The 26,215-nt window shown below is 36.8% G+C and overlaps 1 protein-coding gene across 7 annotated transcripts in view; it reads right to left on the bottom strand.

The window, feature by feature from the left end:
- Positions 1-26,215, bottom strand: part of VPS13B (vacuolar protein sorting 13 homolog B) — a 748,802-nt gene that overhangs the window by 158,810 nt on the left and 563,777 nt on the right. For 6 of the 7 annotated variants that reach the window (XM_055303543.1, XM_055303538.1, XM_055303540.1 and 3 more), the window contains 2 exons: positions 24,757-24,894; positions 391-786 (listed from right to left, as the gene is read on the bottom strand). In XM_055303543.1, coding sequence (XP_055159518.1) covers positions 391-786; positions 24,757-24,894 — 534 coding nt within the window. The remainder of the gene's footprint in view (positions 1-390; positions 787-24,756; positions 24,895-26,215) is intronic. The other variant, XM_055303542.1, reaches the window with a different exon arrangement.

Raw genomic sequence — 26,215 nt, 5'->3', positions numbered from 1 at the left:
TCCTAGGTGATGCTAATGCTGTTCTAGGCAAGGTTCTGAGACCATGCTTTGAGATCCACTGCTCTAAGGGTTCACAAAACTTGATACTCCACGGTTCCACTACAGTTATTTCAGGTAAAAAGGAATTTAGAAGTGGACAATTTTACAGACATTTGTAGGAACATGCCTGAAGAAATGGATACAAACACTTTAATTTACGGTGTTAAAATATTTAGGTTCAAAGGATTTGTTATAGAATTCTCTTCAAATAAGGTCACAAACCAGAAATGTCCCCATCTGTAATGGTCCTTAAAACTTTTAACCTCTACATAATATGAATCTTTAAAATTACATATTTTCAGATGTTAACAAATCATGTATCATCTCCCTCTCCCCCTTTCTGTGACTTACCAGGTACTTTTTGTGCTGTTTTGACATTAAGGCTTCCACTGAGGTTTGATAAAGATGCTAACAGGCATGGTTTATCAGGATGGGGAACAGTTTCCATGGAGACCACTATCTGAGTGGTATGGACAGAAATTTTTTGAAAGCAAGAAACAGTTCTCCACATGTTTTCTTGAAATGGAATCTTTTGTGCTCCATCACCATGAACTTTAGGTTTAGACAACTTTCCACAGAAACATTTTGAGGTTGGAAACTCATCCTTATTCAGCATGGTGTCCAATGGGGCTGAAGTCTCTTTGCTGTGTGTACTTCTTATCCTCTTTAATAAATTGTTTATCTGATCCAACTTGGTAAAGCTCAGGTTTGCTTTCAAAGGCTTTGATATATCCAAGTTGATGTCTGCTATAGGATTGAAAAAGAAAATTATTGAAGCTCTGTCATTGAATGTAAGCCCTTCCTTCCCTGTCAAGGAATTTAACAGGATTTTTTTCTAATTTAATTTTCCCTACACTTGTACAGTGGACTCCTTAGGATGCCAGATGGTATAATTCGTTTACTCATCACCTACCTATTCTTTCCACGTAGTTACTTGAAGGAACTATGTCCATGGACTACTTACATGCCTACCTTCCTGTGTCAATCCACGTGACTGTTCCTGATAGAGCAAAGGCCAAGCATGGACATCTATTTCTGCCCTCTCACTCTGAGGCAAAATTAAGCAGCTATTTTAGTTTGTTACTGGAGCTGGTATTCTTTCTTCCAAGGTAAAAGGACTTCCTCTAGGATCTAGCACAATGTTTGACAGAAATACTGGTGTTACTATCTGTCCAACGGACAAACTGAAGTAACCTTCCTTACCATTCTCTGATCAAGTATATGCAGAAAAAGTTTGTTTCCCCTTCATGCCCTGCTGAAAACCAGTAGTCCCTTACAATTTTTCCCTACATTCTACATTCTTAAAAAATGTAAACACCCCATCCAATGCAACATGTGTAGACTGAGACTTTTTTTTAAAAGATTTATTTATCCATGAGAGACAGAGAGAGAGAGAGAGAGAGAGAGAGAGAGAGAGAGAGAGAGAGAGGCAGGAGAAGCAGGTTCCCTGCTGTGAGCCTGATGTGGAACTCGATCCCAGGACCCTAGGCTCACAACCTGAACTGAAGGCAGATGCTCAACCACTGAGCCACCTAGGCGTCCCTAGACTGTAATCTCTTAAAACCTACAGTCCATTTTATATGTACCATATACCAGATGTTGTCCTTTTTTGCTACTTAGTCACCTGACATGAAAACTAACTCACTTTAATTTTCTATTTTTGCCTTATTTCTGTTTTCATTATGGATAAGACATAAGACCATAAGAGCTGTGGAGGCAGAGCATGCCATACATCTTCATATCCAGTGCTTGGGACACTGTGTCTCGCCTATGTTTGAGCTTAACTGAACCTAAGGAGTCTTTTTCACTGAAGCCTGAGTACACAAAACATAATCCCAGACGAAGTTAATGGCAAGGTTATTAAGCAGATAAGGTTAATTTCTAGACCTTTGTTCATCAGGAGGACCTCTTCTCATCTTCCTCAGATGTCAGCACCTTATGGCTTTCTCCTGGTCACCTCTGTTCCCTCAGGGTGCTGTTCTTTTGAAGTGGGCCTTCCCAGGGGTTTCTTTAATCAGGCCCAGCAACACTGAGAGTCCTGCTTCTAGCCCATTGGTCACCAGAAAGTATCAGACATCTGAGTCACTCTTTGCAATACTAAAATGTTCCCTGCTCCCCATATTTTTTAAACAGAAAAAACACCCTAACTTAAAGGAATTATTTTTTTTAACCTCTTATTGATAGGTTAACTCACATACCATACAATTTACCTATTTAAAGTGTACAATTCAATGGTTTTTAGTAAACTCACAAGATTGTGCAATTTTTGCCTCCACTTCTAGAACATTATCATCACCACCCACACAAAATAATTCTTGACCATTTAGCAGTCCCTCCCCACCCATTCCCTATCTCTAGCCTCAGGCAACCATGAATCTAATTTCTGCCTCTCTAGATCTGCCTATTGTGACATTTCAGATAAACAGAACTAAAGAATATCTTGCCTTGTATGTGGTTTCTTTCAGTTAGCAGAGTAAAAGTTTTTAAGGTTCGTTTCTATTGAAATATGTATCATTAGTACTTTACTCCTTTTCATGGTTGAATAATGCTTCATCATACAGATATGTGGACAAAACCACATTTTAAAAATCCACGATCAATTAATGGACGTTTGAGTTGTTTCTGCTTTTTGGCTATTATAAATAGTGCTACTATGAACATTGGGGTGCAGATGTTTACATGATCATGTCTTCAATTCTCTTGGTATCTACCTAAGAGTGGGACTGCTGGGTTCTAATTGATGACAGTCATCTTAGTGGGTATGAAGTGGCAGCCCATTGTGATTTTGATTTGAATTTCCCTAATGATAAATGATGTTGAGTGCTTTTTCATGTACTTACTGAACATATGTATATATTCTTGGAGAAATGTTTATTCACATTTTTTGCTAATTTTAAAACTTTTAAAAAATTATTTAATTATACGAGTTCTTTATATTCTGGGTACAAGTTCCTATCAAATATAGGATTTGCATATATTTCCTCCCATTCTGTGGACTATCTTTTCATTTTTTTTGGTGGTATCATCTGTAGCACACAAGACTTTAATTTTTGTGAAGTCCAATTTATTTATTACTTTGTGTGGAGGCCGAGAAAAATTAAGGCCATCCCACCTAAAGTTTAGCATTAGCACAAGTACAGCCGTCTTAGGCCCCTGTGAATAAGAGCTGAACTTTACGGGAAAAACTGCAGAATGTCCTCAATGTCTTCGGCAGGGAATCCCATATCAGAAGACAACAGAGCCCACACCCCTGGTAGAAAGTCCCATATTAGAAAGAGAACAGAGCTCAGTGCTCTTGAAAGCCCCACATCAGAATGTAAACAGAACTTGAGAAATTCCTCCACCCCTTCTGAAAATCCCCTAGACCAGCCTATAAAAAAAACAGCTGTAACCCACTTTGGGGTACAAGTCCCTGCTCCGCTGTGTCGGGTATACTTGGACCCAAGCTCGAGCTTGTAAATAAACCCTCGTGTGCTTGCATCGGTGTCAGCTCCTTGGTGGTTTCTCGGATTCGCAATCTTGGGCACACTTTGCTTGTGCTTTTATCAAAAAAAAATTACTGCTAACCCAACATCACAAAGATTGACACTTATTATTATTATTATTATTATTTGCAAATTTTATAGTTTTACCTCTTACATTTAGTTCTGTGATTGTTCTTGAATTAACTTTTTTTTTTTTTTGAATTAACTTTTGAGTACTGTGTGAGGTAGGGGCCCAACTTCATTCTTTTTCGTGGAAGTATCCAGTTATTCCATTGTTGAAAGGCATTATTTTTGATTTTGAAGATTTTGGAGTACTGAAAGAAGCTAGTGGGCAAAATATTTTAGGAAAACTGGATGGTTCAAATGACCCATACATTTATTTTCATGTGGGCTTCGAAATTCCTCCTTACAGAAAATAATATTACCTTTACCGCAATGAGAAAAAGGACAATTTTCACAGATGATGGGAACAACAAAGCTATAGCAAATGGAAGACTCAAATCTGCTTTTGTTTGGTTTCATCATATGCAGGCTTAAACTAAAGGTCTGAAGTGAAGTTGCCCAAATATCCACTTAAGCCAACTGCTAAACCTAAGGGATCCATTTCTGCTTAACTGTAGACTGTCAAAGCCCCTGTTGAATGGTTTATGTATCTAACTATCATATCTACCGAGAAGTGCTGACTATGACACCTTGATATGGAGCCTATCTCAGGTATCCCTGTGGTCCCAGTGACACAGAAAAACACTGTTTATGCCTCTGGTTATTCATCTAACTCATCCTTTCAGACTGAGTCCTTGAGTTGCTTCCCCCAGGAAATCTTTCTTGACCCCGTGGCCAAGGAAGATGCCGCTCATCTGTTGCATTCAAAATACCCTGTACGGGATCCCTGGGTGGCGCAGCAGTTTGGCGCCTGCCTTTGGCTCAGGGCACGATCCTGGAGACCTGGGATCGAATCCCATATCGGGCTCCCGGTGCATGGAGCCTGCTTCTCCCTCTGCCTATGTCTCTGCCTCTCTCTCTCTCTCTCTGTGACTATAATAAATAAATAAATTAAAAAAAATAAAAAAAAATACCCTGTACAGTGTGCCTCCTCAGGCACTTATTTATATTATTTTATAGTTATCTTATGTATCTGTCACATTCCAGTGAGCTGTGAGCTCCTGGGCAGTGGGAGCTGACCTAATCTTAATATTCTGAGTGCCCATACTACTGTCTGGTCCACAGTGACTGCTAAATAGGTATTTAATGATGTAATGAAGGAAAAAAAATGAATGATTTTTTTCCTTTCCTTTTCTATTACATATCAAATCATTTTATCTAAAATAATCCATTAGCTCCTCTTGGACATGTTATATTCCCTATCTTGGTCAGTGGGTCTATAATCCATCAAGTGGCTTAAATCAGAAATCTGGCTTTTTGACCCATTTCATGTCCTCTTTTCCTGGTTCAAATCCACAAAAAGATTAAGTTCTGTCAATTTTATTTCCAAAACATTGCTTGAATTCAATCTCCTTCTCTTTAGCATTCTAGTCATTCCCCATTTTTTCCCCCTATGGCTTTGATATTGTTCAGCCTCCCAAATGATTTCTCTGTCTAGACCAATTCCCACTAGTCTAGTCTCCAGAGTAATTTCCAAATGATTTGTTTCAAATGCAATCCTGATTGGCTTACTCTTATTTAAAACTCTTTACTGGCTCTTCTTTACCTATAATATAAAAGACCAAGCTCCTTAGAATGGAGCCTTTCTGTATCTGCAACCATTGCCTGTCACACAATAAGGTTGCAAGAAATACCATAAAGTTTATAGAGCCCTCTTTCCCCAACTCCTGCTATGTCATACCACTAGGTCTTTGCTCATGTTGCCCTTTCTTTGCCTAATGCCTAATCTTCAGGATACTGCTCAGTGTTGTCTGTAAAAAGTTGATCCACAAAGCTGGCCTTGCACAAATATCTTTTTTGTGAGAGTATATTTACCAGTCTAGAAGTTCCTTGAATGCATATTTTTCATCATTAATATGCAGTACTGGGCCTCCAACTCAGTACAAAGTACATATTTTGGACACTTCATGTTGGACTAGCCCAAAACATTCTAATCTGCAGGATTCTAAAGATGACTCCCCTACCCAAGATTCCTCTTCCTCGGTTATTAAATCAAACCCACTACTTTAGATACTGCTGTGCTGTGAAGGGGTTTTATAGTTGTGATAAAAAGCCTAGGTCAGGGATACCTGGGTGGCTCAGTGGTTGGGCTGAAGTCGTCATCCCGGGGTCTTGAGATTAATTAAGTCCTGCATCAGACTCCCTGCAAGGAGCCTGCTTCTCCCTCTGCCTAGATTTCTGCTTCTCTCTCTGTGTCTTTCATGAATAAATAAATAAAATCTTAAAAAAAAAAAGCTTAATTAGGTCAGTTGAATTTAAGACACAGAAATTGGGGATCCCTGGGTGGCTCAGTGGTTTAGCGCCTGCCTTTGGCCCAGGGCGTGATCCTGGAGTCCCAGGATCGAATCCCACGTTGGACTCCCGGCATGGAGCCTGCTTCTCCCTCCTCCTGTGTCTCTGCCTCTCTCTCTCTCTCTGTCTATCATAAATAAATAAATAAATAAATAAATAAATAAATAAATCTTAAAAAAAAAGACACAGAAATTATTTGGTAGGCCTAAATATATAAGCCTTTTAAAGACAGATGAAGGAGGAAAGAAGGGAAGTCAGAGAGATTTGACCTATGAGGAGGGCTCCATTGTATGTCATTGCTGCTTTGAGGATGATTGGGGTCATATGAGAAAGAATGAGTGGCCTTAGAACCTAGGGAAACTCTGGCCAACAGCTCACAAGGAATTAGGGACCTCAATCCTACAACCACAAGAAACTGTATTGTGCAAACAACTAGAATGAATTATTTCTCTGGAGCCTCCAGATTAGAGCCCAGCCCAACTGACATCTTGATTTTGGCTTTGTGAGATTCTAAGTGGAGAATCCAGCTGAACCCACCTGGACTTCTGACCTACAGGATGGTGAGATAATAAATTTATGTTGCTGCACTACACTGTATTTGTGGTTAATTTGTTATGCATCAATAGAAAACTAATACAAATTCCAGAGACATGTTTACTCCCATGACATTCTAGGTTTCCAATGTGAATATAAATGAGTTTCCAGGTATAGGAATGTTTGTCTCAGTTTCTTTTACCTTTTCTCCTAAAACAAAAATATCTAACATACCTTGCTCTTCGTTAGTTGCCAGTTCCTTTTTAAAAAAAAAAAAATATTTAAGGATTCCAGGGGTGCCTGGGTAGCTCAGTCATTTAAGTATCTGACTCTTGATTTCTACTCAGGCCATGCTCTCAAGATTGTTAGATGGAGCCCTGTGTCAGTCTCTGCTCTGGGCATAGTGCCTCTTAGGATTCTCTCTCCCTCTCCTCCCATCCCTGACTCATGCACACTAGCTTAAAAAAATTATTTAAGGATTCCAGGGAAGATAGAATCCTGTCCCTCCCACTCTAAGCAGATCCAAAAGCTGGAGAGAATGAAATTATAAAACCTACACAGGGTAGCTATTTGAGGACGCTGAAAAGTAAATGGTGACAGAAGACTGGAGAAGATAACTAGACTGCAAAATACCACTAAAATGGAAGTGAGTTGTCATTTTTCCTCTTGTATCCCCTAGCATGTGCTAAAGGCAGTCCAAAACCTAAAAGCTGGTGTGAGGCGTGAAGAGAGGGAGTAGTAGGAGAAACTGTATTTCTGGCTTCAGGATGTGGGAAGTGAACTTCTAGTGCTCACAAAAGGGACTATGGAAATCTCTCTTTGCCTTCTTTTCTTCATTTTCTTGTGCCACAGAAAATAGGAGAGAATACTACTCAATTGATACCAAAACTAAACAAAGTAAAACTACAGACCTTAAGAGCAGAGACATAAAAATTCTTAAAAAAAAATTAGAAATCAAATCAGAAACATATAAAACTAATAATATACCATGACCAATAGGGGTTTAAGCTAGGAGTACAAGATTGACTCAATATTAGAAAATCAAAGTAATGATGTTAACAGTTTAAAAAACAAAAAGATCATACCAGTTGATGCAGAAAAAGTTTTGAAAAATTCAGTATCCATTTATGATAAAAACTCTTAAGAAACTATCAATAAAAGGGAACTTCCTTAATCTAATGAAGTTCATAGATGAAAACCTATAGCTAACAGCATACCTAATCATGAAGGATCAAATGCTTTCCCCCTAAGATCAGAAATAAGGCAAGGATATGCATTCTTACTACTCATACTCAGTATTAGACATCTTGCCCAGACCTGTAGAATTGAAAGAATTCCAATCAAAATCCCAGTAGTATTTATTCAGATATAGAAAAGCTGATTTTAAGATTTATACAGGAATGTAAAGTAACTAGAATACCTAAAACATTTCTGAAAGAGAAGAGTAACACTGGAGGACTTACAAGATTTTAAAACTTAGCATGAAGCTACCATGATCAAGACAGTATAGTCTTGGAGAAGGGATATACACATAAGTAGAACAAAACAGAGAGTACAGAAACACAGTTCAAAAGATTTTCAAATGATTTTTGGAAAAGGTGCAAAGGCAATTCAATGAAGAAAGGATGTCTACATGCAAAAAAAAAAAAAAAAAAAAAAAAAAAAAAAAAGAAAAAGAAAAAAAAAAAAAAAAGAAAAAAAGGTGCCAGAACCCAACTTTATACCTTTCATAAAATTACCTCAAAATGGATCATGGATCATGAATCTAATAAATACAAAATGTAAATTACAACATGTTTTTAGATAAAAACACAGGAAAAAAATCTTCAAGTCTTAGAGTTAAGGTTCTTACATACAGTACTAAAAAGCCAAGATTCAATAAAAAATTTTATAAATTGGACTTCATAACTGAAAACTTTGCTCTGTAAAAAGTAGTGTTAAGAGAATGAAAAGAACAAGCTCTGTATTGGGAGAAAATATTTGCAAATTGTATCTCTGACAAAAGATTTCTATCTAGAATCTTTCAACATTCAGTAATAAGGGACAAACAGCCTAATTTTACAATGGCCAAAAGACCTGAATAAACACTTCAACAAAGAGGATATATGCATGGAGGATAAGCACACACAGAGATGTCCAACATTGTTCATCATTAGAAAAGTGTAAATTAAAATGACAATGAGACATCTATTAGAATGACTAAAATAAAAAATACAATATTTTAGCAATTTCATATATGATTTATATGACCCACCAATCCCACATGTAGGCCTTTATCATAAAGAAATGAAAACTTAGGGGATCCCTGGGTGGCTCAGCGGTTTAGCGCCTGCCTTCGGCCCAGGGCATGATCCTGGAGACCTGGGATCGAGTCCTACATTGGGCTCCCTGCATGGAGCCTGCTTCTCCCTCTGCCTGAGTCCCTGCCTCTCTCTCTCTCTCTCTCTCTGTCTCTCATGAATAAATAAATAAAATCTTAAAAAAAAGAAAAAAAGAAATGAAAACTTAGATTCACACAACTTACATGCAAATGCTTAATGTAGCTCCATTCATAAGTATCAAAATTGGAAACAATTTAGATGCCCTTCAATGGATGTACTGTTAAACTATAGTACATCCACATAATGGAATACTACTCAGCAACAAAAAGGAATATATTACTGAATCATGCAACACCTTAGATGAATCTCAAGGGCAGTATGTAAACAAAAGCAGCCAGTATGAAAAGGTTAAATGTTATAGGATTCCGTTTGTATAACATTTTCTTTTTTTTTTTTCTTTTTTTTTTTATTTATTTATGATAGTCACAGAGAGAGGGAGAGAGAGAGAGGCAGAGACATAGGCAGAGGGAGAAGCAGGCCCCATGCACCGGGAGCCCGACGTGGGATTCGATCCCGGGTCTCCAGGATCGCGCCCTGGGCCAAAGGCAGGCGCCAAACCGCTGCGCCACCCAGGGATCCCTGTATAACATTTTCAAAAAAGCAAAATAAACAAACAAAACCCCATAAAGTGATAGAGAGCAGTAATCACAGTTTAGGGTTTGGGGTGGGTGTGATTACAAAGAAATACTGTGAGAGTTGGTTTTTCTGGATGATGGAACTTTTCTATATCTTGACTGTGGTAGTAGTTACACAAATCTTTTTTTTTTAAAACTTTTTTTAAATTTTTATTTATTTATGATAGTCACAGAGAGAGAAAGAGAGAGAGGCAGAGACATAGGCAGATGGAGAAGCAGGCTCCATGCACCGGGAGCCCGATGTGGGATTCGATCCCGGGTCTCCAGGATCGCGCCCTGGGCCAAAGACAGGCGCCAAACCGCTGCGCCACCCAGGGATCCCCTACACAAATCTATATATGTATTAAAATTCACAGGACTGTACACCAAAAAAGGGTAATTTTATAGCATATTTATTTAAAAAACAAAAAACAATGTATTTCAATGACTGTGATATGCATGATAGCTTTTTTCCATGCCTTTTCATTAGTTTTTAGTCTACATGTGTCTCAAAAGGCCAAACAGCTTGAATACGTCCATGGCTCTTATATGTAGGCGAAGCCCACTTTAGGCCTCCTATGTGTTAATCAAATGTATAGTAGGTTAGTTTTTGAGGTTTGCTTTCCACTCTCCATGGCCCCTCCAAGTTAGTAGAACATTGTTGGTGGCCCTTCTGTAGAAGGTGAAAAAGATGGAATGCTACTCCTAAATGTTAGGGAAGCCACAGGACATATCATGATCTTTTTTTTTTTTTTTAATTTTTTTAAAATTTTTATTTCTTTATGATAGTCACATAGAGAGAGAGAGAGAGAGAGAGGCAGAGACACAGGCAGAGGGAGAAGCAGGCTCCATGCACCGGGAGCCCGACGTGGGATTCGATCCCGGGTCTCCAGGATCGCGCCCTGGGCCAAAGGCAGGCGCTAAACTGCTGCGCCACCCAGGGATCCCCACATCATGATCTTACTGACATCAAATATAGCATATTAAAGTTAGGGGCTTTAACAACTATACTAGAGTCAGTTAAGCTGGTAAAAGTCAAAAGCATAGGTCAGTTTGGTACTATATAAATTAGTTTAATTCACAAGAGGATATATTCCATCATAGGACTTGGCTTGTATTATAAAATACATCTTAAAAGAAAGTTTCTTTTTGTCAGTAGAGTTCAAATAATCCAGAAAAAGAAATGTGTACTAAAATCTAATTATATTGGTGAATTTCAAATATGACTCTGTTTGAGTCACTTTATTGACCTTATTTTATCAAATATAACTCTTTTTAATATTCTGAAATCAGATCCATTTCCCAAGCAACACTGAGGACAGCTCATAATATTTATTCAGTATAAGTCTAACAGCTTGAAATGGTGATGGCAAGTACATAATTAATTATAGGTGCCTGTCCTGTCCGATCTTTAAGAGTCATGAATCTCTATTAGGTTGCTAGTTTATATATAACAATTGATCAGGACTTAAACAAATTTTAGGAAAAAGATCCTGAAGTAGTACCTTGAATTTCCCCCTCTCAGTTTGTCCCAAGAGTGTCAGTGTGATTTTAAACTTTAGTAACTCCAAAAGTATAAGTGCTATAGATTTAAAAAATATTTTGAAAGTTTAATTATTTATAATAGAAGAAACCATATTTTTCTTGGTTTCATGAATTTGCAATGCAAATTTTTAATGTTAATTTTTTTGTGGTGCTGGTTTCTAGACAACCTTTTCTCAGACCAGCGGATTGATCAAGGAGGGCTTCTTATTTGGAAACTTTGGTCACTTGATTTATATGCTTCCTAAGGGGGTTTTGTCACACTGTTATGTATGTATCAAAACTTCATTTATAGGATTCTCTTAAACCTAGGAGTACAATCTCTCAGTCACTGAACAGCAGCTGATGAAAATTTTCATAAAGTTCAAAACTCAAGTAGAGCCATATATACATATCACAAGACAACTGTTGTTAACTTTTTATAAAAACAAATTGATATTTAAAAAATTTAAATAATTCACCTTCAAATTTTTTTGTATGTTTGTTTGCATACAGTGCAACATCTATGTATGGTTCCCTCCAGTGGAACAGAGTCCCTCATCACTGACCCCCCCACAGCTCGTTCTATGTGCAAACAGACAGGCTGGACATTCCCATTTTTTCAAGCTGGATACTACTATAAAGCCAAGAGCCCCATAAAACAGAGCTGACATGAGGCTATTCTGTAATACCAAGTATTCCTTTCAAAAGTACCAGTTCCACCAAGAGACAGGAAGCATGTACCAAAATGAAAAGCAGTGCAAATGCAATAATGCCCATTACTGTTGCATAAAGTCCATCAGCATGCATGAACCTTTCAACTCTGATCATGAAGTCACCATCATATCTGAAAGTTTAACAAATCTGTATTGTTACATTTATTACCCTCCCAGTGCCTCTGAAGCTTTCACAACCTTGAGCAAGTAATCACTATTTTTGGTAAAAAAGTTAGTGCCTTTTTAGTAAGTATTTTTAGTATCATAATGACACACTTTACAAATGGGAAAAATTATGCAACAAAAATCTGGCATTTTTAAACATAAAAAATTAAAAATTGAATAATATGTTTTCTGCTATCTATGCTTAAAATTGATAAAAAACATTAATTTCATTATTTAGATTAAAACATTAATAAAAGTGTACTAGAAAGGTTTTCTTTAACAGAGACACAGTGGGAGCTATACAGAATGATGTCATACAAGATCTGGAAATATACCTGGATAAAGAACTAGGCACAGATTGTCAATGTGGATTCTCTTCCAATTATTATCAGGTTGTTTTAAAAGGCTTAGAATTTTTTCATAATTCTCATCAAATTTTAATAAATGGATTATGTTCAAGGTTTTAAGAATAAACAGTAATAGAGAATCTCCCAGCTGAGTCACTTATTTTTTTTTTGCCAGATATAATTTTTCAGCATCCCCAGAACACATTCTGTATCTTTAAGTTACCAAGTAAACCCATGCCTGTCAATTATCAGATTCTAATTACCCTTCAAAACTTTCTGAAAAGCTACCAGGAAACAGAATGATGAGATGACTAGTGAATTAAAAGGAGATTAGACAATAGAAATAAATTACACTAATTTTACGCTTCCATCACCCTAGAAGATGACTTAATAGTGAAAGGAAAAGAATTATATTGTAGTAATGAAATCGGAGAACGAATTCAAGCCCCAGAGGTGATTCCCCTAAGTTCATGTTAATACACACCTTGTGGGGGACCAAACATCAACTGGAAAAGTTTCCTGAAAACTGTTCCAAATATTTTCTCATTTAAAATGTTGCAACTTTACTTGACCCATTAGTCATCATATTACTTACATTTATGATGTATTTTGAAATCTATTACCAAAAACCCAATGGATTCAATATGGCTTGTTATACTCAAATCATAACATTCATGAAAGAAAACTTCTTTGTTAAGTGTTTCTTCCTTTGGAATTCTATTTGTAAAAGGCACTTTTTTTTTTTAAAGACAAGCAAGGTTGCTAGGAAAACAGTCAGTGCATACGTGGTGGTGGCACACGAATGATGGTGCCTCCTCCTCACCGGCCCCTACCTGGCCATGTTAGAGAGGTAAATGCAAAACACAGAAAAAAATCTGTAATTTTGTTCTGTAAATATGAAATTTAACTTCATAAAGTAAACAAGCTTGACTTTATGAATTATAGCATCTCTAATAAAAATATTTTTTATTATTAGGTCACAGAACATTTTTTCTTATTCAGCAATTCAAATTTAGATTTTTGTGACAGTGTTCAAGTAAACATACTCCTTTTTTTTTTTTTTTTTGTAAACACACTCCTGATGATAGTGGACAGTGAAGACTCAGTATTCACAGGTATGAGAACTAGAAAACCTGGAAAGTTGCCCATGCCAATGAGATCAGTGTTCTTACTGAAGGTGTGAAGTGTAAAGAACTCAAGGGTGGCAGGTTCGTGAGTGCTTCAATTAACAATGGTTTACCAAGTAGAATTGGGAATAAGCTGTTCCACGTGCTGTTGAGGAGGCTCAGTGACATGGGCTGACACATCTCTTGCCAGGGTCAGCCAGCAGCAGTTCATGGTGCATACAACTGGGATGTGGGCATCATCACCACCAGCATTACTCTCATACACATACTTTTCTGATGAAGCACAGACTCTTTTGACTATAGTATATACTCCTCCTCCCAAAATCACAACACAAATGCTCTGATTATAGGGTAATTGAACTGGTTTTCTAAAATGAGAGTAGTAAACTGAACTTATCTAAATGAATTTCTTTCTAAATAGTCATTAAAAGGAGCTAAGCATATTCCATTGTTCCAATAATTTTGGCAGCTCTTTTGTCCTTTTCTTTTTTTTCTTTTTTTTGCTTTTCTCAGTGATGGCATGTACTCATCCTTGGTTGGAGACAGTAGAGCTACTTTTTGGGAACAGTCACATTTTACTTTGAGATAAGGGAATAAGGATTTCACAGTGAGGGAAGATTAAAAATATGAAGAAGCCAATTTCTGAAGCCCCTACTTCCAAAGATGAGATAATTTGAGTAGCATTAAAAATAATGATGTAATGGGCAGCCCCAGTGGCTCAGCGGTTTAGCACCCCCTTCAGCTGGGGGTGTGATCCTGGAGAGCTGGGATGACTCCCACGTCGGGATCCCTGCATGGAGCCTGCTTCTCCCTCTGCCTGTGTCTCTGCCTCTCTCTCTCTCTGTATTTGTCATGAATAAATAAAATCTTAAAAAAAAATAATGACTTAAGAATAATACCAAGTAACAACTAGTTGGCCACTGTTGGAATATGCTAGGAAAATAATTCATTTTCCCCCAGCTTTATTAAGGTACAAATGACAAATGCAATTTAAAAATATTTAAAGTATACATTGTGATTTGATATATGCATACATTGTAAAAAAAATTCCTCTCACTTAGAAAGTCAATTCATTTTTAAAAATGGGTAAGGAACAGAATTCAGCATTTATCCTACCTTCCTTAGATGAACAATATTACGGAGTAATCAAGTAGTAGATGAGGGAAGAAACCATACTGTCCATAGCCGAACAGGAGGTTCTATACGCTATTCAGTAAACTTTTGTATATATTTGAAAATTTCCATGATATAAAAGTTGAAAAAGGCATGAGATGAGAATGTGCATGAAATATGAAAAAGTCATGTTGGAAGATGATGTTAAACCATTTTGCTGACAAATCATCAAACCCTTCTCCTCCCTCTTCAATGTCAGTAGGTGATCTTGCTTCTAGCTTTTGGAGAAAGTTAAAGCCATTACATTTCTATCAATTTCTTGCTACCAAACTAAAAACCTACCTGCATACCTGCATATGCCCCTTTTCTTCTTTTCCTTAGTTTGTTATGTAAAATAGGGAATCTGTTGCACCTCTAATTTAAAACTGGTTCTTTCAAATATGTATTCGATTCTTCTTCTTCCCTTTTTCTTAGGCACCCACCTTGATCTTTTCTCTTTTATATATTTAAGAGATAAACGGTGTGTGCGTGCCACATAGCAGGGGGAGCAGCAGAGGGAGAGGGAGAAGCAGGCTCCTTATTGAGCAGGGAGCCCCAGGTGAGACTCAATCCCAGGACCCTGGGATCATGACCTGAGTAAGCAGATGCTTACTGACTGAGCCACTCAGGTACCCCTATTGTTAGATTTGATAATAGTATTGTGGTCATATTTTTAAAAATTCTTCTATTGTAGAGATACATAACGCTGAAATATTATACATGATATAATGCATGGGATTTGCTTCAAAATAATACAGAAGGTGAGGAAATAGCAGGGGTCTTTTGTTTTCCCAATTCTTTTCTCAACTGGATTCCTCTTGTGAATCTTTAAATATGATAAAACCCAAGTTTCTTATGTCATAAAAAAAAACACAATAATATCTGCAAGATAGAAAGAGGGCTTCACCAGAAACCATTCATCATGGTCCCCTGATCTCAGCACTCCAGCATCTAAAACTGTGGGAAAATAAATTTCTGTTGTTTAAGCTACCAGGCTATGATATTTTGTTATGGCAGCCCAAGCTAAGACAGTTGTTAATCCTGATTACTGAGATGAAAACACTTAAAGAGAACCACACTGTTTTTGCTGTTGTTTTCATTTCTGAGAGCATGGAGAGATCATGAGTTTTGTCTTGGATATGTTTTATTTGTGACAATTATTCATATAGATCTGGAGCTCACGAGATCAAGACCAGTGATAAGGGATTGGTTGTTTTAGAGTCTTTGGGATATAGATTCTAATTCAAGCTATCGGCATGAATGAGAGATTACTCAAGGAAAGAACAGAGAGAAAGTAGAGGAGAGAGCCTAAGACTGCGTCTTGAAGAAGTCCAATCAGGATTCTACTGGCAGGAGGCTATTGTGGGCTAAGAGGAGAATTTGAAAAGTATAAAGTCAGAGAAGCCAAGTCAGTAGGACTTCGAGACATGGAAAGATGCGAAATTGAAAATATCTAGTAGATTTATAGACATTGTGACTACAAGTGTCTCTCCCCAGCATTGGGTTAGTTAACCTGGATAGAAACTAGTCTAGAATGCATTGAGGTAGACAGGAGGGGAAAAAAAAAAAAAAAGAAGCAGAGAGTATAACTCCTTCAAGAAGTTTGTAAAGAATAATAATAAAGGGTAGTGTATGAAGCAGTACCCAGGATCATGGTTTGGGGATTTTTTTTTTTCCAAACTGTGATAGGGGTACCTGGGGTGGCTTAGTCGGTTATGGGTTTGACCGTTGGTTTTGGCTAAGGTAATGATGATCCTGGGTCGTGAGATGGAGCCCTCCACCCCTACCCCACATGTGGAGCTGGGAGCCTGCTTGGGATTCTCTCTTTCTCCCTCTTCTCCCTCCCTGCTTGTGCTTACTCTCTCTCTCAACTGAATAAATACAATCTTAAAAAAAAAAAAAAAAAAGAACCAAACTGTGGTAAACTCTCCAAAATAAAAGATCTGGTTTCTTCAACATAGAAATTACCAGAGATGAAAAATGATACAGTAGAAAACCTAACTATCAAAAGAAACTAGAAAAACATATCAACCAGTACTGATATGTAGAATATATATGGCTTCTGGTTAAGATAAACCCAAGAAATATATGTGCAAATAAATACTCACACATCCACACATTTTTCCCCCTCCTCCCTGTCCACATATATTATGAAATAAGTGGAAATTTGAACCCTAACTACATATTTGATAACACTAAAGAATGATTATTTTCAGGTTTTGTAAAAAAGATTTTCTTCCCAGTATCTATCAATTCTTTCACTTCTCCCTATTTCTATTACCAATCCAACGTACAATTACCTCTCAACAGCACTACTTCCATATTCTCCTAATTGCTCCTTTCTATCTACTCTAGCCCCTGTTAGTGTTCTCCACCCTGAAACTAGAGGTATCTTTTCAAAATGCAGATATAACCATATCAACACACACAACCTCCTCCCTCCCCCACTACATACATGTCCTGCTGACACCTCTTCAATGGTTCTTCACCACTTTTTTTTTTAAGATTTTATTTATTACTTGAGATAGAGTGAGCACAGAAGCAGGGGGAGGGGCAGAGGGAAAAGGAGAAGCACTCTGCTGAGCAGGAAACCTGTTGTGGGGCTTGATCCCAAGACCCTGGGATCATGACCTGAAAGCCGAAGGCAGATGCTTAACCTATTGAGCCACCCAGGTGTCCCAGTTCCTTATCACTCTTTTTTTTTTTTTAAAGATTTTATTTATTTATTCATGAGACACACACACACACACACACACACACACAGAGGCAGAGATACAGGCAGAGGGAGAAGCAGGAAGCTTCATGCTGCTCCCTTCACATACTTCCTATGAGGTAGTCCTGTTCTCATCCCCATTTTAACAGCAGGATATTGAGGCCTGGGAGGAGACATAAAGCCCTACAGCTGGGAAGTGATGGTGCTGGGGGTCTGTTTCTAGAGTTGGCCAGCTGAGCCACTGTGCTAGACTGTGCCTTCCATACTTTCTGCCTTACCTTGTTGCTCCTTGAATTCTGGCCCTCATTACAGTCTGGGGCTAGGCAGGGAGCCTGACAGGGGACTCGATCCTGGGTCTCTAGGATTAGGCCCTGGGCTGAAGGCTGCGTTAAGCCTCTGAGCCACCTGGGCTGCCCTCCTTATCACTCTTAAGAGAAAAATCCTTGATTATGGCCAGCAAGGCCTGGTCTCTGATCCCTTTACAGCCTCACCCCATAGAACTGGTTCCCTCACTCTTCCCTGTTTTCACTTCCTGTAATCTGACATGATAACTCTCTCCATACTGTCTTTTGCACATACTCTCCCGGAAATCCCTTCTCCCTTCTGCAGTCCTTGGTCAGCTCCCTTGTATCCTGTGCAAGTCTGCTGCAGTGTCAGTTACTCCAAGAAGCTTCCCCAAATCTCCACTCTTGTGAATCCATAGAACTTCATGACATGTGTATTAGCTTATTATTGTATATCATTTTGTGTGAAAATCTGGTCAACAAATTCCGCCTTTTTCTGCCAGATTATGTGAATTTTTTGAGAGAAGGGACTATCTTTTGCTCACCATTGTATTTTTTTTTTTTTAACCATTGTATTTTCAATGCTTGGAACAACGCTTGGCATATTGCAATTGCTCATCATACCTGGTGTGAAAATAAATGAAGAGTTCCATTAGGGATTAAAGCCATCAATTTAAAACTTGCAGGAATCTTAAAACAGCCCTCTTATGTCATAGAAGAAAATACTGAGGCTCAAAGAAGTAAAATAATCACCTGCTTAGTAGCAGCTAAGCCAGATGACAAACAGATTAGAGAGAGCCTTGAGGGCTGAGGAGAACTTTGACCAGATGAACTCAGGGAGCTGGGTAGTCAACATCATAGGAGTTTGGCAGGGGAGGCAATTTAGCAAGGGCACAGGAGATAACAGGATTAGTGAGCAAAAGGAGAACGTGAAGTGAAGGCTGCTGATAAACAGACTGAGGAAGTAATCAGTGCATAAACCTAAACTAGGGAGGTAGGAGGCATAAGGGTGGACCATTTCCAAGGAAAATGAAAAGGACTTGGAGTAAAAAAAAAAAAAAGGATGAATCAAAAGTGATAGTAAAATTGTGAGAAAACATGACTGGAATAACATTGCTATCACTAGCCCATGTAAAGAATTTGAAGACTATACTAAGGGCAGAAATGAAAAAAGAGAGGAGAAAAAAATGGTTTAATTTAAATGGAACATATAGAATTTTAAATAACTAAACATGTCTAATAGGCAGATGGAGAAATAGTTCTGGAGTTGGATAAGTCAAAATCAGAGCAAGGCATTTAGGAGTTGTCAGCATAAAAGAGACAGCTGAGGTTACTGTCTATACAGAGAGATGGACAGAAGGCCCCACACTGTGTCTGTGAGAAGGCACAAGTGAGAGAGGCAGGGGAAGAAGACCTGCATGCAAGCACAGAGTTGGAAAGTTACAGGCAGAAGAAGCCAAATAATGTCCTCTTTTTCTCTAGCCTTAGTCTGCTTCATGATCCTAGAAAGATAATCCCTCATTACCCTCATTCTCTTCTGTAGAGGAAATCTCCTGACAGAATTAGACCACATGAAGAAATAAATAATCTAAATAATTGCCATACCACTGACTTCCCTGCAGGAGACCTTGCGCTGCTTCTTACCATCTCTCCACACCCACAACCAGCTTCTGTGACCTCTCTGGATCCTATTGCTTAGCCAAGTGTAGTCCCCTGGAGGCACTACGGTCAGCCTGACTTTCAGAGAAGATTTAAAGTCCTTTTACTCTACAGTGTTGGTAAGAAATTAGTATGGCTTACTGAATCTACAGTGAAAAATCTGGTATTAAAATCAGGTTGTTATATGAATAGGAGAAAAAAGTTTATAAAAGCAGAAGTCACCAAGAAAAGTAAAAACATTTCAAAAATGCTCATCTGGAAATAAACAACTTAAAGTCTCTAATGTCTATTTACATAAACCTATGGTGTGCTACTATATCTGAGAAGTGCTTTAAAGTAATATTTTACATTATTTAATAAGTATATATTAAAAAAATAAGTATATATTTAAAAAAAACAAGTAAAAAAAACTTTCCAAGAAAGTTTATGGAAATAGGATTATACTAAAATGTTTAGAAATTTTTTAAAAGTAAAAATTAAGATCACTGCAATCAATAAAACATAAGTTAATCCATAAAATGTTCAAAATAGAATCACAACCAATTAAAAACTGAGTGGAGGAAAAATTAGAGAGGAAGACAAACCATGAGAGACTCCTAATTCTGGGAAACACACAAAGGGCTGCAGAAGTGGAAGAGGGTGGGGGGACAGGGTAACTGGGTCATGGGCATCAAGGAGGGCACTTGATGAGATGAGCACTGGGTGTTACACTATATGTTGGCAAACTGAATTTAACTAAAAAAATTTTTTTAAAAGTCAAATTTTTAAAACAGAAGTCAAAACCAGAGCTGAAACCAATTCAGAGTCAGAATGAAATAAAAAAAAAAAACATGAAAACTATATAGGGAAATTAATGAACAGGTTAAACAGGGAGACACTAAAGAAGTGATTTTATTAAGGGAAAAAAATTTCAGTGGTTATGTGTTTCATCTAGAGACACCAGGTATACTGTATACTAAAGTAAATGTGAAATTGCAGTCATAACTGTTTGATACAGCCATGTTACTTAATTATATGAAGACTGTAGTATGCTAATTTATAACAAAACATAAATAATGTGGTAATGTTCTCTCAATTTGGCACAAATATTTCTTAGTTGTCATTTAAATGTCATTTCATTAAAAGTCATTACAGTGACAGTGTTCAAAAATGTCTGCAAAGGAACAACAAACAAAATACCAGGGAGCTCAAATGTTTTTACAAATGACCCTGAGTTAATTAGAAAAATATGCACCCTTCCCAGTTCTTCTTCTCACGTGTCAGCTCTCATTAAATTAAAAAAAAAAATTCTCATTTCAAAGTTAAGAATACTATGGCTAACAAAACTTTTAAACTGGGATCAAGTGGGCACATTCCTATGTTTCTGTATGATGTCATACCAAGCAGTTCACAGCTGAATTTCAATTTGCAAGAACTATGAATGATTTTTCAATATAAGAAGTATCTGATCTAATGCTATTTTTTTTCTCTATAGGCTAACTGTGCTGGGAACAGGTGGCCCTGCTTTCAATTATGGAGGGCTAGCATGCCAGTGTGAGGCCTGGATTAGTTCACCTTCTCATGGGGAATTCTCCTCGGTTGAGAATGGATTTATTATGGCTTCACACATGGAATAGAGCTCACGTCAGCTGAGGGCAGTGACACATCATATGATTCAAATTAACCTGCTGTAGACTGTTCCGCAGGGCTTAGATTGTGTATTAAAATGACGACATTTTAAAAACAGCTTGAAAGAAACCAGGATTGCTGAACTGCAATGGTTCCAATTTGTTCCAACTAATCTATCACCTGCTGGAGATATCATTCTAGCTGGTTTCTGGTAGCTGCTGTTTTCCAGGTTTCTCCAAGCCACTGACCTTGCTAATGGGTACAACTGTTCCTTCTGAAGGAAGGAGATGGGGGTGAGAGAGCTTTGAAGGGCTCTTTGATGTAGAAGTTGGGACCTACTATTTGCTCTAAGGTACAATTAAGTGAACAGAGGAAATAAGGGAAGACTCAAGAACTTTGAATTATTTTTTCAAAAACAAGAGTCCTAAAGAGCAGCATTTGTATCACATTGTTTAGATAAATAATCCCTGCAAAAGAAATCTGTAAGGCTGAATTCAAAAGCTGGCAAGTTTGCACCTTAAGAAGAAAACTTAAGGTTAGGTAGTTATAATCAGTATTTCCTGTATTCTTTGGCGTCATAACTTTTAGGGCCCCTGGAATGTTCATTCAGGAGCAAGAAAAGAATAAGTGAAAATATACCATTTTACAGCTATAGTGTAAAACTCTGGGAATGATACTTAAATAGGATGTGCATCTAGATTAAAAAACGGTAGCAGAAGATTATTAATAATAACACCATATAGAAGTCAAAGTACTTTAAAAAAAATTTTTTTTAAGGAAAGGAATGACCTTGGGGAGTTCTACAAAGCTGAAGCTTCTTCCCATATTCTCAGCCTAAATAATATTTCTCTTAGTATACTATTGTCTAAAATCTGGAAAAAAAGATAATTTTCTTGAGTTGCCAAAAATCTATAAAATAATACATTTCTATGGTAAGAAGTACTTTATGTATCCTGTATTTCTGTTGATCCCTAAATTAATATACAGAGGCAATTTGGTTGTATAGTAAGAGAATATAATTAGCCTATGGACTAACATCTACTTCTATTCTTTACATGACAAATTATTTACAGTAAGGAAATTTTTGTCTAAGATAGTAAATTCTGGAGTAGTTCAGACAGGTTAGGTTACTATTTAGTGAAATCCCACACAATGGATATAGCATTCAAACTAATCTTCCCTTAAATAATTTACGAAGGTAAACTTCTCTCGGTAAAATGTTTTAGACTTTGAAGTAAGAACTTAAACCATTAATCAGACACTGTATTTGATTTTTCATAATAAAAGTACCATTCAAAAAACCACTCATCACTCTTTCCATCATTCCTCTCTCCTGTGCCCTCAAATATCTGCAGTTTAGCCCTCACTAGCCATTTGTGTGTGTATGTGTATATTCATCCATTCATCTATGATTCATATAAAAACTTGTTACTTTTCATTCCCACCTTCTAGAACTACTAAACCATTTGCATTTTAACAAGCTCACCAGAGGTGCTTCGAATGCACACTCAAATCTAAGAAGCGCTACTATAAAATAATGCTTTCAATTCATTTGTTTACAAGTTTGAATATCCAGATAGATTATCACTTACCGAATAAGCATAAAATAAAGAATGGCATATATATATAATTTTCAACTTAAAGAAGTGTATGAAACACAAAAGTAAAAACTATTTTAAAAACCACATTTCTACTATATAGTCACATTAAATGCTAGAATTATAAACATAATATTCATTCATTGATATTTCTCTTGAAATTCAACTTGGTTGCTGTGAAAATATGGTATAGAACTATGGATTTGCAGATCCCATTTTTTTTATTTTTTTAAAGATTTTATTTATTTATTAATGAGAGAGAGAGAGAGAGAGAGAGAGAGAGAGAGAGAGGCAGAGACACAGGCAGAGGGAGAAGCAGGGAGCCCGACGTGGGACTTGATCCTGGGTCTCCAGGATCAGGCCCTGGGCTGAAGACGTCGCTAAACTGCTAAGCCACCTGGGCTGCCCAACAGATCCCATTCTTTAACAAGTCAACCAAATATAACCTAGAAGCGAATCTTCTAGCCAAAGTGAGTCAAAGACTAGATCTAAAAGAAAAAAAAAACAAAACCTGAAACTAAAAAAGAGAATAGGGAAATCCAAGTTTCTTTCTCACTTCTCCATGAACTAACCATATGTTTCTACCTAATTTCATTCATTCTAACATTTTAGTCTTTTACATGTGAACAATTCTAAAGTCATGAAGTGCCTTGAAATGGATATAATAAGAAAGCATTGTATCATAATTTAAATAGCAGATTTTTTTTTCTTGGTACATAAAATGTTTTTTCCTATAATTGATGATGGCTTGGAATCAATGAAATATGGTATTTCACACTCACTAGCCAAGTACTAGGACTCCTATTACTCTCAATCTATCCATTACCTCACCCCATAGGCTTCTTCCAACTTTAATGACTCTCTTAGCCTTCATCATCAGCTTCTTGCTTTCCTTTGAGTCTTTAAAACCATGTCTAGATACTTATAATTATTAGAAACAGTTCTTCATACTTCTACACCTTTTAAATCTCAGCACTGAGGAAGAATTGGGCCCCAAAGGGCCAGTGTAGGTGGCTTTAAGCTCTCTTTACTCCAGACATGATGACAAGTGGCCTTCTTCAATCTATAGCCATGGATCATAAGTATATTGGTATGCTGTGACACACACTGAACCAGGTCCACATGGGGATATTTTTCACTCAGCAAAATGCATGCCTTGCAGAGTATTGCTAGAGATCTTAAGACTGTTTAATTCCATTGTTTTAAATACTTAATGAAGAAACTGATATTCCTTTGATGACTAATATGTTTTGAAGCACTGTAAGTATAAAATAAGATGAAAATTGAAATGTAATTTTTGTTAAATATAGGTAAGATCTCACTGAAGTGAGGGAAGAATAATACAAAGAAGAAGAGGAACATGAGATGAAGTAAGAAGAAAATAGAGCAGAAAAACAGAGGAGAAGGAGAAGAGAGGAAAAATCTATGGTTATGATAAAATTAGTGTAGGGTTGAAGTGATCTAAGTCTTTGGAGTCATAAAGACCTGGGTTTGAATGGCTCCTCTGCCATTAAGACCTTGGGCATTTTACTTCACTTTTCTAAGTCTTAACCTCCTAATTTATAAAACAGGGATAATTATATAGGGCCTCCTCCTTGGGTCTTTCTGAGAACATAAAGCACTTAGTACCTGGGACTAATAAGGACTCAATATATTTTGATAACTATATCTATCTATCTAAAACTGAGTGTTAATGTCTCAAGTACTTTGCTAAGTATTTGAAATACATACACTTATCTAATTGAATATATCTATATATACTATGTGTATCATTTATCCCATCCAATCATCTCTCCATTTTATTCCTTTTTGTTACAGTAAGGAAACTGAAGCATAGAAGATTACATCAACTGCCTAACATTACATAATTAGCAGAAAAGGTAGAAATAAAGTCTGGGGTCTTCGGCTTATAGTCAATTATTCTTTAATTGATAACTGCTTTTTTTGTCAGACCAAAGGTAATTTTTAAAAAAAGATTTTATTTATTAGAGAGAGTGAGAAGGAGAGAGAAAAAAAAAATGAGTTGGGGGGAGGGGCAAAAGGAAAGGGAGAAGCAGGTTCCCCGCTAAGCAGGGAGCCTGATGCAGGACTCGATCCCAGGACCCTGAGATAATGACCTGAGCCAAAGGCAGACGCTTAACTGACTGAACCACCCAGGGGCCCCAGACCAAAGGTAATTTTGAATGCATATTAATATTTGCCTATTATTAATCTCTAGCTTGAGAAGAATACACTTCTGGAAAACAAATGAACTATTCATTTTTGGCAAGGAATGCCACAATCACTAACAGACCCTAAGTATATGTCAATATACTCACATGAAAATAATGTATACACATTTGAATTATGACTTTCTTACCTGGTCCATTAAGAAAGTCTTTAATTTGTAGCGTTACCAGGGAAGGTGGAATACCACTTTTGCTGTCTATTTCTCCAGGCACTGTCTGCAGCCAAACTGTGCAGTAATCCAGGGCTTCAGGCAGAGTCTTCCCAGGATCTGAAGTGACAAAATTGAAATTAAAAATGTCAATCAAAAAAAAAAAGTCAATCACATCACAGAAGAAAAAATGGTTAAATTCACTTCTGTACCTCCACTGATTCATTTGTTTGTACAAATCCTTGCATGTACTTGTATGTACTCATGTGGAGAAAGAGAAGCTCTCTGTACATTGGAATGATGAAACCATGTTTTCCAGAACCAGGCCAAAAAGGAAAGGACATTTCAAGTCTTAACTCATATTATCTTTGAATGAAGGTGAAGTTTCTGTACTCTGAGCTACTGTTAATAGTTGTAGAGTTGGATTCCTTTTCTTCTTTTTTTTAAACAGGATGTTGGAAACAAAGAAAAAAGGGTAAGCTTTTCTACTTAAAAAAATGCAAATATATGTTCAAAGATGCAGTGGATTAGTACTACTTAGGGTCTATTTGATCTGTTTCAGAGTTTTACTGACATTACAATCACTTTTTACTGCTAGGCTTTTGAAGTTAACTTCAGTAGCTTTCCCATAACCTTTTTTAATGATAAAAATTGGTCAATCTTTTATTAGTCCCAATTATGACTAAATTTTGACTTTTTTCTGTTTCGACTTTTGCTGTTACTGTGTATTTCTTAATTTTCCTGGTTTATATAGTTTATTCTTTAAAAAGTGTTTTTTAGCTATTGGTGAATACAAACTGAATTTACTTTTTACTGTTTGGCAATCCAGTTTTTATCGAAATAGCTCTTTAAATAAAAACGACTGCTGTATCTTGGCATACAATGTAGTAGGCTTTAAAAAAAAACCTATATAGTCACAGTTTTTCTTTAGTTCAAGATTGTTTTATTCTCTGTGTTTTAATAGCCTCTGCATGTCAATTTTATAGGGATGTTCTTGCCATAGAGTCCATCTATTCCATTTTCAGTCGATTTGAAATGTGTTATTAAAGTGTTATTTATTTTAAGTTTTATTGATTGGATTGCTTTCAAGAATAGCATTTACATACAGTGTATTATATTCAACATATGGTTATATAGTATTACTGTCATATGTGAATTGGGCATATAAATTTTGCCTTGGAATTTGTATTTCTTGACCTTATCATGTGATTATTATGAAATTTGGCACATATGAACCTTTATATGATTTCAAAGAAAATACTGAAACCAATTGATCATGACGTTAGATCTATGTGATAAAGATCAAACACTAAGCTAGTGCATTCTTTTCTTTTCATATGATCAGTGAATTTAAAGCAATGAGAATATACATAGTAGATCCATTACATAGTAACATTATAGTATTCTCTCTTTCAAAGAGAATGGTCAAGTGTTGTGAAAC

The sequence above is a fragment of the Nyctereutes procyonoides genome, unplaced genomic scaffold, assembly GCF_905146905.1.
Source record: "Nyctereutes procyonoides isolate TBG_1078 unplaced genomic scaffold, NYPRO_anot_genome, whole genome shotgun sequence".
Taxonomy (NCBI): Eukaryota; Metazoa; Chordata; class Mammalia; order Carnivora; family Canidae; genus Nyctereutes; species Nyctereutes procyonoides.
The sequence above is the reverse complement of the archived record's forward strand: the minus strand, read 5'-3'. Positions and strand labels throughout refer to the sequence as shown.